The sequence below is a fragment of the Gopherus flavomarginatus genome, chromosome 10 (assembly GCF_025201925.1).
Source record: "Gopherus flavomarginatus isolate rGopFla2 chromosome 10, rGopFla2.mat.asm, whole genome shotgun sequence".
Classification (NCBI taxonomy): Eukaryota; Metazoa; Chordata; order Testudines; family Testudinidae; genus Gopherus; species Gopherus flavomarginatus.
In genome coordinates, this window is record NC_066626.1 from 40,540,220 (window position 1) to 40,557,610 (window position 17,391).

The following is a 17,391-nucleotide window of genomic DNA, read 5'->3' on the forward strand; positions in this document are numbered from 1 at the left end:
AGTGAGCTGCTTTCTGTCGGACATTTATGGTATTAAAATGTAAGAGCAGCACCAAGCAGACCAGAAAATAAGGAACTAGCTTCCTCTCTTTTCCCACTGGCTCTATTTAGCCAATTTTGGCTCTATTTAGCCAAATTTTAGCCTGGCAGAACCCTTTAAATCCCGCCCGCTGCTCCGGCGGTGGGGCTGGGGCCAGCATTTAAAGGGCAGCAGGGAGCCTGGTGAAGCCCTTTAAATGCCCCCTCGACCCAGCTGCAGGAGCTGCGGGCGGGGTTTAAAGGGTTTGGGGATATAATTTTGGCTATACGCAGTTTTTGCCTTACGCGATAACCGTGGAACCGAACCCTCGCCTAAGATGAGACTTTCCTGCATAACAATAAAAATTGACTGAGGAACTTGGGAGCAGGTGTGGTATCTGAAACTGCTTGTAACTCCTCATTCAAAATAGTTTAGATTTCAGATTTGACAGGAGGGTATCATGCATGGGGAAAGCTCACTGTTGTTGTTTTTTTTGTTTTGTTTTTTTTTTAAGCAGACTCCCTCCCCCATCTACGTTACAACTATAATTTAGTAATGAGACCCTGTGACAGGGTCTCATTATCAGTCTTTCTCTGTTCGTTGCTGGAGGCATTGAACAGGGGATGTCAGGGCTCCAATGACCAGACCAGGCTACTAACAAGACACAGTCCTCCAGAGGCCTAGAATGGCTAGGAAGAGACTTTGACCAATCAGGAGCCAGCAGACCAGTTAAAAAGACTTCCCCCTTTTTTCTCAGGGCAGTGCTTCTGGATGAGACTGGGACAGACAAGGAACTCTGCTAGCACAGAACCTCAGGGTCTTGCTTTCAAGCATTGCAACCAAGTGCTTGTCTTTGAGGTTCATTTATTTAAAGGTGCAGGCAGCCAAATTCTGAGTTTATTTTTATTTAACTGTTTAGATACTGAAGTCAAGCTTATGGCACAGACTACCCTCCTGTAAGCAGGCAGCCAAAACTTGTGGACTAAGCCAGGAGGTGTCTGCAGTACCACGCTTGGCCCTAAACTGGGTTGCTACGGAACAGTTCCACCTGTGACAGACCCAAATACAGTACCTTTCTCCCCTAGCCTCCTTACAAGTTGTAACATATATGTAAGACCTAACTGCATGTATTGTAACAGTGAGCTTCTTTTTACTCTACAGCTTCTAATGGTGTTGTAACAGGCTCTCCCGACTTGATTTTTTAGTATATATCAGGGGTAGGCAACCTATAGCACACGTGCCAAAGGCAGCATGCGAGCTGATTTTTCAGTGGCACTCACACTGCCGGGGTCCTGGCCACCGGTCCAGGGGGCTCTGCATTTTAATTTAACTTTAAATGAAGCTTCTTAAACATTTTAAAAACCTTATTTACTTTACATACAACAATAGTTTAGTTATATATTATAGACTTATAGAAAGAGACCTTCTAAAAACGTTCAAACGTATTACTGGCACGCGAAACCTTAAATTAGAGTGAATAAATGAAGACTCGGCACACCAGTTCTGAAAGGTTGCCAACCCCTGCTATAGATGGAACTTCCATCTTTCTGGCCCTGCTCACATTCACTTTTCATGATGTTAGGAAACAGTTTCTTAAAGAAAGCTCTTAAATTTCATTTCAGCTAAAATGGTGCTGCCAGTTGGTGTACATGAAACAAAGTTTGTTTAAAAGTTTGTTTTTAAAAAAATGTTGTGTGCGCTGGCTGATATGGCCGTGTTAGGTGAAACTAGTTTTCAGACCTGGCCCAACAAGACAAATGCCTTAGCTTTACTCTGTGATAGCTTAGTGATTTATTTTTCTTTAAACCAGAAGAGCTGAAAGTGCCTTTATTTATTTTAAATAAATTTTAGATACCAGAGGCTACAGCAGAAAATCCTCAAGTCGCATCCCTTTCCATGCCAACAGATTTTCATTGTTTCAGCTCATGAGTTACATTTAGCTTTAATGTTTCACTTGACATATATACTAGAATTAAAGTTGAAACCCAGGTGGATTTTAGTATTTGTACTAATTGTACAGCTGTGCTATTGGTGAGTTTTGTGTACTTTCCACTACCAGCAGAAGAGAGAACTAGCTAAGGAGGGAAGAATGTGTATTTGGGATCCACCCAAGTGATTTTACAGTTTTCTATTTTATCAGTTTTGTTTCTTTCTCTCTCTCTCAGTAGCTGCCATTATCTGGCCGGGTGACAGATAGAAGTACTTGTGGGAGGGATTTGGAAGTGCATTTTAAAATAATCAGTGAGACGCACGCCCACTCAGAAGTTGAATAACACTCTTTCGTTCTCTTTTATTTTTACAGATCAGAACATCGCATACTCCACTTTTAAAACGAGCAGTGAGAGAAGATGGATACTTTCTCAGACTTCACTGCAAAGAACCTCTCCTCTTCAGCCAATATGTCACATTCCCTGCCCAGCCGTTTGGACTACCAATTCAATGTTACTAGCCATTCTCCTTCCATGTCAATAAGCAGGCTTTTCCCAGCCCTGCTACAATGCTTCGGCATCATCCTCTGTGGATATATAGCCGGAAGAGCCAACATCATCACATCAAGTCAGGCCAAAGGACTGGGAAATTTTGTCTCCTGTTTTGCACTTCCAGCTTTACTATTCAAAAACATGGTGGTACTTAATTTTTCCAATGTGAACTGGTCCTTCCTTTGCAGCATCCTGGTTGCCAAAGCTTCTGTATTTTTCTTAGTCTGTATTTTAACATTATTGGTAGCCAATCCTGAAAGTCGATTCAGCAAAGCAGGACTGTTCCCTATTTTTGCTACACAAAGCAATGACTTTGCACTGGGATATCCTATAGGTAAGAAACTGCTTATGCTTTCTTGTTTTTGTTAACTTTTGTGTTAAACATTATTTTTCCTTGTGCTAGGCATTTACTATATGCTGTGATTATACAGTCTTGTGCTTCTAAATTAGAGTTGTTTTACATTCTGCTGAACTGAAATCTTAGGCTGTATAAAACAGTTGTCAACGAACAAACATACGTTTACTTGGACAGAGACATTCTTATGACTTCAAATGTGTTGACTGGATGGCTCTGGGAATCAGGTCGATTTGATGTAAATCAAATTGATTTAAATCACTAGTCAGGAAGACTCAATTTAATCATGGATTTCTACATAGTGCATTCTTGTTGGTTCTTATAATCTTAATACATATTCTTCACAACTCAGGTTTCATTTTTAGAAGGTACACACTATACATTTTTAAGTGATTTATTTTGAAAACTTTTCAGATTAGTTTTACAGCTATATCAGAAAATGAATGATTGGTTATTTCATTTACCAAAGGTAATTGAAGCAGATATTTATGAAGTCATTGAGAAGTGAACTATCTCCAATTAAACAGGTTAATCATTAATATTGGGAGGATTTTCTTGCCATGCTGTATTCGAAGGAGAACATCCTCAGACAGGATTTAAATTATTTTATTTAAAACATCAATGTTACGTATTCTGGATTTTTTTTTTCAGCAGCAGGCATATGATATTTTAACAAAACAAGCATATGGATTTTTGAATTTAGTTAAACATTCAAGTTTTTTAAAATCAGGTTTGTTTTTGTTTTTTTAACTAAAGTAGTTAAATGAAATATTTTTTATAAAAAAACAAAAATTAAATCAACTATGTCAGCCAGGTCAACATGAGAAACTTAACATATTGGCTTCTGCAGCTAACTCAGACGTCTTCATCTTCATTTTCCTGTTTGTTCATAATCTGGAAAAGAAAAACAAGCTTTCCTGCTTTTTCAGGTCCCAAACAGTTTCTCAATTTGGAATGAATTAGTCCAAAGAAAGAAACTATTCTTTCTACATCAGCAGAAGAAGCTACTTCTGTTAAAAGTGAGATTATCAATTCAACAGTTTCTGAATCCAAGTGCTTAAGTGACTTCCACCAGTTCACTGGTGTGACTTTCTTTAAAATATCATCAGCAAACTTATATTTCTTGAATGGTTCACCGTTAGCTCTGAAGTTTTATTATAGTTGGCATTATGGAGGGATGATTGCTGGATGTTCATGTCATAGCCAATTCCTCTACTTTGGCAGTTAAGGTTTGACCCTGGTGCCAAGTATTGAGAATATTTGCAAGAAAATGAGCTGCAGATAGTGCTTGTCCCATTTGTTTTTTTAATGCTTGTAATTTAACTCCGTCATTGCATATTTCTCTTTTTAAGATCTCACTCAGTTCCTTCCATATTTCAACAGCATCAGCAATAAAACAGCTATTTCCCTGCATTTTGTTCAAGGCTACAGAAATAGGCTTCACAGTACTCAGCATGTGTTCAACATTTCTCTTAAGCCCAATGTTGAGAACTTTGGCTGTGACAATGCCATCTATTTTTTCATGATTTTGTTCACAAACTGTCATCAGATTAGTCCAGTTCTTGATATAGTGCTCAAAACAGTCCACTACTGAGTTCCATCGCACGTTTTGTTTGAGAGTTTGCTTGGTTCCTTCCACTTTTTTCAGAACAGCTGCTGCAAAGTGGTTGTTACGGAAGTATTTTGCAGTTCCAGCAACATTAGCCTTTATTTCTGGAACAGTGAAGTTTTTGGCTAGGAAGTGCATCACATGAGCACTGCAACCGTACTGTATTAGCTTGGGACTCTCTTCTAAATTCCTTCTCATCTTGGATACATTTGCAGCATTGTCTGTGACCAAGCTGCATGCTGACATTTTAATTTTTTTTCCCCACAGTTATAGCTTTTGCTGCTACTACTTTTAAGTATTCTGCTGTGTAGGCATTTCCCGATGTACCAATTGTTTCTGAAGACATTCCCTTCTTCTGTTGTCACACAAGTACATACAGCAGGATCATTGTGGACATTGCTCCACCTATCCAGACTCAGGTTAACGATTTGACCCTCTAGACCTTTTGCACACTGCTCAATTTCTCTTTCATACATTTTTATCCAGCAATTTGCCTGTGACATCTGCTCTGTTGGGTGGACTATATCCTGGTCTTGACTGAACCATGTTAATGAAGTGTTGGTTCTCAATCATACGGAAAGGAGAGTTTGTTTCATAAACAAATGGGGCAATTTTTTCATCAATTACTTCTTTTTGTTAATCTGCTGGTTCTTATTACAAGCTTATCTATGGTTGTTTCTGGATGATGGAGATTTTTTTTTTCTTCTTGCTACAGGTGATAGATATACTGTGGCTATGTGACATACATGATGTGACTAAAACACTATCATTGGCAGATAACTCTGAAACTGTAGAAAATGATGATGATCTTGAAGGTGAATAGTCTTCAGAATCCTGTATGCTGAGGATGGATTCTCCTAAACAAAATAAGTCAATGCAGTTATTTAATTATTATTACCATACTACTCATTTAGTATTTCTCATTGCATTCACTGACACTCAGTACTACTTTAAAGGTGAAATTATAAAAGGAAAATCTGCCTATTTCAGCTATTTATTTTTTATTCCAACTGCATCTAAAATGATAGTACCATAGAGTAACAACTATATTTTTTGCTCAAACATGAGAATTCAAGAATAGTCCAGAAGGAAGACAGGCAGTCCTTAAGAAAGCAGTATGAAATAAAAAAGTTTATCAACCTGAAGATCCTGCATGTTCAGATATGTTCCTTTCATCATCTTCAACGCAACTTCCTCCTGAGAAGGAACACTTCTCATGATGTTGTTTCATTTGGGCAACCAGGCCTTGTATTTCTTTGTTGCACTGTTTGCATTTTGCATACATGCCTGCCTTATCCACAGATAGAGGAACTTCATTAAAATATTCCCAAACTGGGTCTCTTTTACAGCCTGCTGCCATTATACATTTTCCCTTCTAGTGAGAGAATGATGTGGTAGATCTCAAATCAATGAAGGCTACACTCAGACCTCAAGCCTTCTGGAATATGCTGCTCAAACATTTTCACTTTTGTTTCTACTTCCTGTCCCTCCCTTCTCACATTTATCGCCAGACTTCTTCTTGTCCAGATCTACTCCACCTCCAACAATCTTCTATTCATTGAACTTTTTGAAACTTTGCACTTTAGAGAGAGGTAAGGGATTGACTTCGTTTACACAAATTTGCAGAGGGACAATAGGGTTAAGGTCTGTTATTTCTCTTCTTTCCTTTTTATTTTCTTGAGACCTGCAAAACTAAGCATCTCTGATGGTATCTTCTAGACTGAGCAATGAGTCCCATTGGGTGGATAGAAAGATTAACCTAAATAATCTATAGAGAAGCCCTGGAACCCCCTAAGATTGAGTCCCTAATCCATGAACTATTAGAAGTCATTTACAAAATTTTTCTTAGACATTACATAAATATGTTGTCTCATACTCTAGAATTTATAATCGCTATTCCATGATGAGATATCTTTGAACTATAATGTATCCTAATTAAAACTACCTTTAGATAGGTTTTTTTTCCCTCAAAAAATATTTTATCAAAAAAATCTGATTTTTTTATTTAAATCATTGATTTTTATCCACTGTGCTGGGAATAGAGAATAGGATGCAGAGTCTTTCAGCTGCAATTTGTCACTTTGCATCTACCCCAGGTCTATGGGGACAAGAAGTTGCTACTTTCTGTTAGCTATTCTGGTGGTCTACATATAATGAGATGGTGATCTTAGTTTGGTTTTCAGTGGACTGGTGTCCACATCCATGGTGGCAGTGTCTGCAGAGAAACCAAGAAATAAATAGACTGGACTAATGTGTCATGCACATGAGTGAGCCTTCTGAATCTGTGTGGAGGCATGTTAGCAGGGCAGTCTGAGGAATTCTGTGGTGTTGCTGCTGCTTGTGCTGTACTCTTGTACATAGAAGACTTAATTCTCCAGAGGTATCAGTCTGATGACAGTTGTGAGCAATAAATGCCCCTTAAATTTTTTTAAATAATCAAAATTGTTAGCTCTGGGTTGAAAACTTGCAAAAGAGTCCTAAAACTAGGAATATTTACTGTGTGTGTAAGAGATGTAAAGCAGTATACATTGCAGTACAAAACTCCCACAAAGATCTGACATCCCTCCAACCTTCACGCACAATTCTAGAAGACTTGACTGAAATAAGATGTCGCTGTCCTGTAGTTGTGGTGTTGGTGCACTGTTGTCACAAAGTTATAGGTGGCTTTAAAGACTCATCATTTATAACATTAGTTTTCTTTTTGTTTCAAAACTATTTAGTGTTTCCGGAAATTGCAGTATAGAATAAAATTCTTCTTATAAGTGGCTAATTAAGGGTTTACCACTCCCCTGGCAAAAATGCTGATTTCCAGTCCAGGCTACTTGAGTCTCCCCAAACTTAAAAACCCTGATGTTGCAGCTTAATTGTACATTTATATAAGATTTCAGGAGCTGCAATAGATGAGTTGCCTTGTGCCTTCTTGGCTCTAGCTCATGACCTAACATAAGGAAACCATGTAATGTGCATGTTTCCATCTATTGTGGAGTTTGTTCAAGAAGATTTAAATCTGCTCAAATCAGAATTTAACTATCCACTTGTTTGCATGCTGGCATCTGTAGCAAGTGATGGAGGAAAGTTGCATCTTTTGGACTCAGTTCTGATACGTGATCATCAAGCATGCATTGTCATATGTTCTGTGGGGGAAATTTCACTTTGCACGTACATCAGATTTTGCACGGCTCATGGTAGTGAGTGACCATGTATTTCAAATCTGAGCTTCTTGAGACTTATTCTGTGCCTTCAGCATCAAGTGTAACAAGAAATCTCTCTTCTAGTAGGGATCTTAAAAAAAACAAAACAAAACCCTTTTTCCTTCAAGAATACAACTTTTATTCTGTTTACTTTTTTGTAATTGCATCTCTATTTTTAAATTTCAAACAATATAAAAACATAGCCCACTCCTCCTCCTCCACTTTTGGTAGGCAGACTTTTTGTAGTTTTTGTTGCTTGTTTGCTAATATGCACTTATAAAACTATTTAGTGCGTATCACAGCCCAAACATACCTGGAAAACTGGACTGTACAAATAAGTGTGTGTGTGTGTTTACTTACAGTGACCTGTAATGTGTTGTTCAAATTAACAGGAAAAACTGTGGCCATTTAAACAGCACTTTAAAGATAAAAAGCACAATTTAAAAACCATGCACTTGCAGATGAAGGGTTTTTTTTGTTTTGTTTTTTTAATTTTAAGGAGTTGACATGTCTGCACTTTACAATAGCAACTACTTAAAAGGACCCCTTCAACATGAGCTCTGGTCAGTTTTAAAAATTAATCAAAAGCTACCTGTGAATTTCCATATTATTTTTTTTATTTTTATAACCATGTTTTCCTATTTTTTAAATGTTTTTCTCTCCCTTGCTTTTGTATGAAAGACCCACACAAACGGGAAAAAGTGACAGACTGTACAGAAGAAACAGTGAAGCTGACTAGATACAAAGTGCTTTCCAAATGCACCATGCAAACATACTGATTTTTGCCACCTAAACTTTCATTTATAATAACGGTAGATGTTGCTTTCTTTTAACAATAAGTTTAAAAAAAATCCAACATAAGTGTAATGTATGTGTTTTAAGTTAATGGTAACTACTTACATTTTCATAGAGCCTTTTTATGATACCTTGAAGTGCTCTACAATAAGCTTGAAATTAAAAAATGAAATTCGTTTTGCCACTATTTACTTAAAAGCCAGTGAAACCAAATGTTTACATTTCTTGAACAGGAAAAGATATTCTTCATACCAATAGGTTCAAGAGTTTAACAGAGCAGTTTGCAAGCATGCACACAATTGGAGAATCTGACAGAATGTCAGACTTGGGCATCTAGTGCAAGTAATGTGTTGGACGTGTGGAAGTGTGTGTTTGTGTATATACATCTTGATTTTTAGTAAGGCTTTCGGAACAGTCCCACGTGACATTCTCATGAGCAAATTAGGGAAATGTGGTCTGGATGAAATTACTGTAATGGCGGTGCGCAACTGATTGAAAGACCATACTTAAAGAATAGCTATCAATGGTTTGCTGTCAAATTGGGAGGACATATCTAGTGTGGTCTCACAGGGTCTGTCCTGAGTCTGGAACTATTCAGTATTGTCATTAGTAACTTTGATAATGGAATAGGGAGTGTGCTTATGAAATTTGTGGATGACACCTAGCTGGGAGGATTTGCAAGCACTTTTTATGACAGCATTAGAATTCAAAACAACTTTGACAAATTGGAGAATTGATCTGAAATAAACAAAATGAAATTCAGTAAAGGTCAAGTGCAAAGTAATTCACTTAGGAAGGAAAAATCAAATGCAAAATGGGGAAAAACTAGATAGGTGGTAGTACAGCTGAAAAGCATCTGTGGCTTTTAGTGGATCACAAATTGAATATGACAATGTGATGTATTTGCTAAAAAAGCTGATATCTCGGGGGTGTATTAAGAGTGTAAGACATGGAAGGCAATTGTCCCACTCTACTTGTCACTGTGAGGCCTCAGCTGGAGTACTGTGTCCAATTCTAGACACTACATTTTAGGGCTGAACAAACTGGAGAGTCCAGAGCAGAGCAATAAAAATGAGAAAAGGTTAAGAAAATCTAACCTGTGAGGAAAGGCTAGAAAAATGGGGCATGTTCGTGAGAAAAGAAGATTGAGAAGGAACCTGGTAAATCTTCAGATATGTTAAGAGCTGTCTGTTATGGAGAACAATTGATCACTTTATGTCCACAACAGGTAGAACAAGAAGTAGTTGACTTAATCTGCAGCAGGGAAGATTTAGGTTAGATATTAGGAAAAAAATTCTAACTACAAGGGTATCTAACTCAGGAATAGGCTTCCAAGGGAGATTGTGGAATCTCTCTCTCTCTCTCTGTCTCTTTCTCTCTCACTCTCTGTCTTAGTGTACCTATTTCTTTCTTCCCTCTTCACCAAACCCTAAAACTTCAAGTTCCATAAATATGGAAGAACTAATAGCACGTACAATTAAAATGCTTGCGAATCAAGAATATGTTCTTTGATGCAATGCTATCAGCAGCCTCTACTGCAGATGCAGGAAAGCAAATCATTGTTAGACTGGCCTGTGGTATTTTCGGTATTCAACTGGGACAGGTAAACTAAGGATCCTCTAAAGGTGTTGCAGTCTAATAATACGTTGACTTAGCAAATCCAGATGGTTTCTGGCTTTCATTATTAAAATATAGAAATAAGTCATAACGGAGTCCTTATAACTTGCCCTTCAAACACTACTAATTAGATAAGTACTGTGAGTAATGCTAAATATGCTGAGTTATTGAGCTGTAAACAAAAAATGAAGTGTTTAACCAAGTGCCATGAGGTAAATAGCTGAACAATGAGTCTTACAGGTGTGTGTTCATTTAGAGCCAGAAAGTCCAATTTTTTTTATATTGCCTCTTACACCCCCTCAGCAATCGTCTGATCCTTTTGACCTTGAAGGTGCTAGTCTGTTCATAAAATCAGACATCTCCCTCCCCTGACTCAGCCTCTCTGAGCAGGAGGTTGTCATTATCCCTTATGAAATGCCCTTTGCATATTTTGAAGTCTTTTACTATTATAATTGACCTATATTATAATGTTTGCTCTCCCTAACCAAAGGGATAGCCTAGCAGACAGCTAGTTGTCTGCTATGCCCTTGATGCTAAAGAGATGAGGTTCATGTAATTCATAGATTTCTTGCAAAACTAATTCTGCTTTATATCAAATATGAAATGTGCAAATGGATTTCAATCTATCATATTTGGTACTAATTCAGCTTCTCTCAGCGCTCAATTTTCTGGCTAGCACATTAAATAGTACTAGCTAATTGCTGGGTGTCTTTTGTTGGCCTTTTCAGGTGGGACACAGGTAAAAAGGCTGCCAACAGAAACAAGGATTAATGTTTATTTCAGAAGGTGTAACTTTCCTGGACTTGTTGGGAGGAACTAGGAAAGGGGTAAGATATAAGAATAAGTTATATCACAGTATCTGTGAATGCTCATTGCTGACCACTGGATCCTCATGGTTTTATAACTTTTGGAAACAAAGTGTTGTTGGTATGGCTGTTGTCACCTGTGGAGTGTAGTACAGGCCTCAAAAAAAAAAAAGAAAGAAAAAATCCACTTGCTTCTGAGAAATGGGAAGCTTTGCCAAGCAAGTGAGGGGACCAATTCCTTTAATGTCTGCAAACTGGAATTGTAATTTACTTAAAATATATAAGGGCTAGAGTTGTGCTGGTAACTTCCCAAATGTGAATGGATTAAAACAAGTGGGCAAACTAGGGGCTGTGGGCCGGATCCAGCCCCTCAGGACTTTGGATCTGGCCCACGGGACTGCCCCCCCATGGTGCCACAGGCCCTGTGCCGCTCTCCAGAAGTGACTGGCCCCCGGGCAGGGGGGCAGAGGGCGCTGTGCGTTGCTCTTGCCTCCAGGCACCGCCCTCCGCAGCTCCCATTGGCCGGGAACAGGGAACTGCGGCCAATGGGAGCTTCGGGGGAGGTACCTGGAGGTGCAGCAAGGGCAGCTCACACGGAGCCCTCCCACCCCACTCCCACCTACCCCCAGGGGCAGCAATTCTTCCTGCAGCGGTGTGGAGCCAGGGACAGGGCAGGCAGGCAGGGAGCCTCTCTGGCCCCAGTGTGCGCCACTGACACACTGGAACCTGAAGCCCTCCTGCACCTGGCCCCCCATCTCCCTGCCCGAAGCCCCCTGCCTGCGCTTTGCACCCCTCCTTCACCCCAACCCCTGCCCTGAGCCCCCTCATATACCCCGCACCTCTCCTCTGCCCCAATCCCCTGCCTTGAGCCCCTTCCTGCACACCACACCCCCTCCCGCACCCCAACTCCCTGCTCCGTCCCTGCATACAATTTCCCCATCTAGATGTGGCCCTCGGTCCAAAAAGTTTGCTCACACCTGGATTAAAAGGACATAATGTCTTTGTTCCAAATGCTCTCATGGCTTATAGGTTTGCAAAACAGAAGTAGAATAAATTAAAAAACCCTCTAATTGTTTTCATTGCTGCTGTAGGTAGTAGTGAAATTGTCAAGAGTTGTGTCAACTTATGCAGCTGCATCTTGGTAAAATTTATGAACAGCAGTGGAGGCACTCTCGGGGAGCTGGTGTTTCTTCTCACTGCTTTTGAACTAGGCAGGAAGTTGGTGGAAATGTATAGTAATGGAGCCTCTCCCCTCTTGCCTTTCACAGTAGCTAAGAAGTTCTGAGGGGCTGTTGGAAGGGGAGAGAGAGCATGCTTCTGGCTGCTGCAGGGAGACACTGGCATTTCAAATATGATGCAGGCTCATGCACAAGATGGCACCAAAGACAGCACTCTCCCACTTGTTTGCAGGGTTGGACTTCTCACTGGGGCTGTGTCCGTGGATCTCATTTTTGGAGCTCCCAACCCTATTTCTGGCTAGCAGGTCTAATCCTTCCATTAGCAGATGTCTAAAAAGTTTATCAAGCCCTAGGCCAGGTGTATATTGGGAGTGTTCTGCTGCTATACTATACTAGAGACTGAGTGGCACAGCTATGTCATTCACAAATCATCCCCATCACACTGTGGCTGACAAAGCTGTGCCAGCAAAAGTTTGTAGTGTAGACCTGGCCCTAGTGAAGTGTCAGTTTGCACCAATCTCTGTTATCCCTGCTTTGGCTTACTAAGGACTGGTCTGCACTTAACATTTGTTTGACCTATCTACATTGCTCAGGGATGTGAAAAATTTCAAACCCTGTGTGTTGGAATTAGGTTGACCTAACCCCCATTGTAGACACAGCGAGGTTGTTGGAAGACTTCTTCCATCAGTGTAGCTACCACCTCTTGGAGAGCTGGAGTAACTACATGGATGGAAACAACCCTTCCATCGATGTAGGAAGTGTCTACGCTATGGCTACAGCGGTCGCGCAGCATATCCCAATAACTTGCAATTATTTCACTGCTTTCATCCAAGGTTCTGAAAGTATTTTACTGGTCATTTTACAGTGCCCAGAAGTGTGCTAGGCATCTGCAGAATATATAGAAGCTACAGACTCTGCTCTGAAGACGTGACATAATAGAAGGGGTTGGAAGGATTGCTAAGCTACAGTGTTTATGAACCTTTAATTATTTGACAGCAATCCTGTGAGGATACATGTCATACACCCTTTTTACTGATGTGTAAAGTGAGTCACAAAGTGGTTAATGGCCTGATCTTTAGAATTCAGTGAGAACTGTGTGTGCTCAGTACCTTTGAAGTGGGAGCCCTAAGTGGTTTATCCAAGGCCACACCAAATTGTTGTCAATGGAAACAGAACCTAATGCCTAAATCCCCACTCCTGACCTGAGTAGTCTGAGAACATGAACACTGCTTATTTGTTTTGAACTAATTTATCTTTTAATTTATTATGTGGAGTGCCATAAAGTGAGCATAAATACACCATGATGAATTACACCTGTCATATCCACTGGTTCCATTTCAAAGATCTAAAAGACTTGTAAGAAGAAAAACAATTTGCAAATCGGACTCTTACACAAACTGTGCTATTAATATGCAGTGACTCTCCCATGATTCTGGAATGTGCAGGAAAAACAATTTATTTTATCTGAAATGCTGAACAATCTACAGTAGAGGGCATATGGTGGTATTGTTTTGGTGTTGTACAGCAATATTAGAACTCTGTTTCAAAATGAATCATTCTGTCAGCTGGCCCTTGGGGTATTCATAGTACAGTAAAGCAACGTGGGTTAGTTAATCTTTTATCATTTTTATTATTTTCAAAGCATATCTATGGTCTAATGGCAATTAACCATGTATTTCTTTATATCCTTACTGTCATCTTGCACTAGTTGTAAGTATTCAGCTGTTAATTAGGCTAATATGGTTAGTATGAACATCTTTTTGTATATTTGAGAGACAATCATTCATTTTAATATTAAATCATATATTTTTGTTAAAGTATTGTCAATAATCACTTTCCATTTCCTGTTTTCTAGTTGAAGCTTTATATCAAACTACTTACCCAGAATATCTCCAGTACATTTACTTAGTGGCTCCAATATCTCTTATGATGCTAAACCCAATTGGGTTTATCTTCTGTGAAATCCAGAAATGGCGAGATAATCGCAGAATGTCGCACAACAAAATGAAAATAGTGGGACTCGTTCTCCTTCGAGTGTTGCAGAACCCAATAGTATTCATGGTCTTCATAGGAATTGCCTCAAATTTTATTCTTGGCCAGAAGATTCCAGTGTATCTTGAAAATTTCCTTGATGGACTAGCTAGTTCATTTTCTGGCTCAGCACTTTTTTACCTTGGACTCAGCATGGTGGGACAAATAAAAAAACTGACAAAGACTGCATTTGTTGCACTGATTCTTCTCATCACAGCTAAACTGTAAGTTTGACATGTTTACTTTTGTATTTACATGTTTCAATATTTTTTGTATATCTCAACATTTAGAAAAGCATTAAATAGACGGTCACTATTACTAATACTTATCCATATCTCTGACAACTAATATCTTATATTATTAGAACAGATTTCATTTTTAACAAATTTACTTTTCATTCCAAACTGCTTGGTTAGTTTTTGTATTTTGCTTAGCTTAAACAATGAAACTAAACTGGTGAGCTTTATTGGTTCCTATTTGCTTTTGAGTCATTTTAACTTCTTGTGCTGCAATATTTAAATTCCCCAAATAATTTTGGATTACATTATTTTTAAAACCCACTTCAGTTCACATTAGACTATAAAACTATTTATTTACATCTAAATTTTGACTTTCAGTAGATGATAGTTTCCCTTTAAAGTTTAACCAATTTGCCAGTGAAGTAACTTCTGCCATCTCTCTGCCCTGACTAAATAAATGTTCTTATTGTTGAACTGTGGACTCTTTGCTTGCTGTGAAGCTACAATTTGCATCACAGTATTACTGCTCTGATATAGTCAAAGAAATATAAACATCATCTGAAGAGGAGCTTAGATATTGGCAGAGTAAAAATAATTAACATGCATAACATAGATCAGTGATAATGAAGTTGTGAATTGGACACACATAAAAAGAATATGAAAGAAAACTAATTGATGTCCATGCTATTTTTTGTTTAATACTAGGGCTATATACATCTGTGTGGATTTTTTGCCCCCATTCCCTTCCCCCCCCCCCCGCATCCAAAAAAGATGATGTCTTGACACAGCATTGTTAAGGGAAACTCCCCCCCGCCCCCCTTGCTTGGAAATCATGGCCAATATTTCCCAACCTAGATGCCTAAAGATAGACTCAGAATTCTATATTTAGGGCTTGCCTAACTTTCAAAGTAGTGAGTGAGCACCTGCAACTACCAATGACTTCATGGAGCATTTATGGATGCTCAGCACCTCTGAAAATCAAGTACATTTTTATTTACATACCTTAACAAGGAGTTAGGAGACTAACTTGAGGCAACCACTTTTGGTCTTTGACTTGGCACAAAAAGCAGCTCAGCATATTATGACAAAATAGGCTTATATCCTAAAGCCATAGTCTCCAACCGCTGCCCAAGATCACTTTTTGAATCTAAGGGCAACTCAGGATCTGCCCTGCCCCACTCACTCCATTCCCCCTTCACCCTCACTCACTTTCACCAGGCTGGAGGGCAGAGGGGGGTGCGGGCTGTGGGCTGGGGCCAAGGGGTTTGCAGTGTGAGAAGGGGCTCTGGGGTGAGCCTGGGACAGGGGGTTGGGGTGCAAGCTCTAGGAGGGAATTTGCATGCAGGAGGGGGCTCCAGGCTGGAGTAGAGTGTTGGGGTGCAGGAGGGGGTACAGGGTGCTGGCTCTGGGAGGGGGTTCAGGGTGCAGAAGGGGGAATGGGGTGCTGGCTCTGGACGGGAGTTCAGGGCTGGGGGTTAGGGTGCAGGAGAGGGTTTGGGGTGCTGGCTCCTGGACGAGGCTCAGAGATGGAGATTGGGGTGCGGCCTCCCACCGGGCAGCACTTGCCTCCAGTGGCTCTCGATCAGTGGTGGGCGCAGTGAGGCTGAGGCAGGCTCCCTGCCTACCCTGGCCCCACACCACTCCCAGAAGGGGCCAGTGTGCCTCTGCGGCCTCTGGAGCGGGGTGGTAGGAGGAGGGCACATGGCTTCGTGTGCTGCCCCTCTCTGCAAGCACCATCCCCACAGCTTTCCCGGCCAATGGGAGTTGTTGGGGCAGTGCTTGCAGGCAGGAGCAGCATGTGGAGAGAGACCGCAGGGCTGCAGTGGCCTCTTCTGTGAGCGATGTCGGGCTGGGGTAGGCAGGGAGTCTGCCTCAGTGGCAGCCACACTGCACTGTTGCTGGAGATTGCTATCAACTGGGAGATCCTCTAGGATTGACCAGTTGATCGTGATCCACCCGGTTGGTGACCACTGGCCTAAAGAGATTCTAGTTCTCAGTGCAACTTATAAAAAAATTCTTTGAGAGTTTGTCAGTTTTAAATTGTCTCTGATGTTTGGTGACTAAGTAGGAAGGTTTACTGTGTAGTCCATGAATGCTGTTTCAGTTTTGCAAGAAGAACTCTGCTAAGATTCTTTGCTCACCACTGGACTCTTACAGCAAGCTGTTCAAACATGTGTGATTGCCCACTGCTTTATTCTTCAGCCTGTGGGATGTCCCCAGTTTTAATACAGATTTCCCTCAGGAGCAGTTGTCACTATATGGCATCTTTCCTTCAGTTAGCCTACACATACTTTGCTCTGCTTTCTCAGAGCCTACTGCAATTTTGCTGATCTATGGGCTGTTTGGAAGATGACAAGGATGCTAAAAATAGCAGCGCTCCCACTATATCTTGCCTCTGTGACACAGCATCTCCAAAATAATGCCAGGAGCCAGATTGTTTTCAGATGCTCCATCTGGCTGCTTGACGTGGAAATTTTTTTCTGACTTGGTTATCTCAAACAATATTCTGGACCGGATTCTGATCTTGGTTGTGCTGGGTACAAAACTCGTATTGACTGGCCTGAAAACCAGAGTAAATTATTTTAAAGGATTTATATAGTGACTCTAAGATTGGAATCTACTTCTGTCTGTATTAGTTCATGTTGCAATAGTTAGCAGGTATCTACACTTACTGTTGGAGTTCTATTATATATTTCTTTGAACATGATTTTGTGTATACATACCATTGTATCCAGTTGCTGAAAGTGAGATTCCTCTTGTCTGAATAACAGTATTAAATATACAAAGAAAAGCCTGAAATTTCCCCTTTTGAGGTGAAAGCAATGCAGGGAAATGTCACTTAAGTGAGTAATGTGTACTCATTTTTTCTTTCCTTTTCAGACTGATGATGCCACTTTTCTGTAGAGAGATGGTGGAACTGTTGGACAAGAATGACAGCTTAGTCAACCACACCAGTTTATCAAACTATGCATTTCTCTATGGAGTCTTTCCAGCAGCACCTGGCGTGGCTATCTTTGCAAACCAGTTCAATATGGAAGTAGAGATTGTATGTGCCTGACATTTAGCAAACTC

At 40.2% G+C, this 17,391-nt stretch overlaps 1 protein-coding gene across 13 annotated transcripts in view; it reads left to right on the forward strand.

Annotated features, from left to right (window-relative positions):
* Positions 1 to 17,391, forward strand: part of GPR155 (G protein-coupled receptor 155) — a 51,672-nt gene that overhangs the window by 11,922 nt on the left and 22,359 nt on the right. For 7 of the 13 annotated variants that reach the window (XM_050968998.1, XM_050968995.1, XM_050968994.1 and 4 more), the window contains 4 exons: positions 938 to 1,086; positions 2,321 to 2,832; positions 13,905 to 14,304; positions 17,200 to 17,365. In XM_050968998.1, the coding sequence (XP_050824955.1) occupies positions 2,367 to 2,832; positions 13,905 to 14,304; positions 17,200 to 17,365 (1,032 nt within the window). In that variant the 5' untranslated portion in view covers positions 938 to 1,086; positions 2,321 to 2,366. Of the gene's footprint in view, positions 1 to 937; positions 1,087 to 2,320; positions 2,833 to 8,279; positions 8,466 to 10,793; positions 10,893 to 13,904; positions 14,305 to 17,199; positions 17,366 to 17,391 lie in introns of those variants that run through there. The other 6 variants (XM_050969001.1, XM_050969000.1, XM_050969003.1 and 3 more) reach the window with 5 other exon arrangements.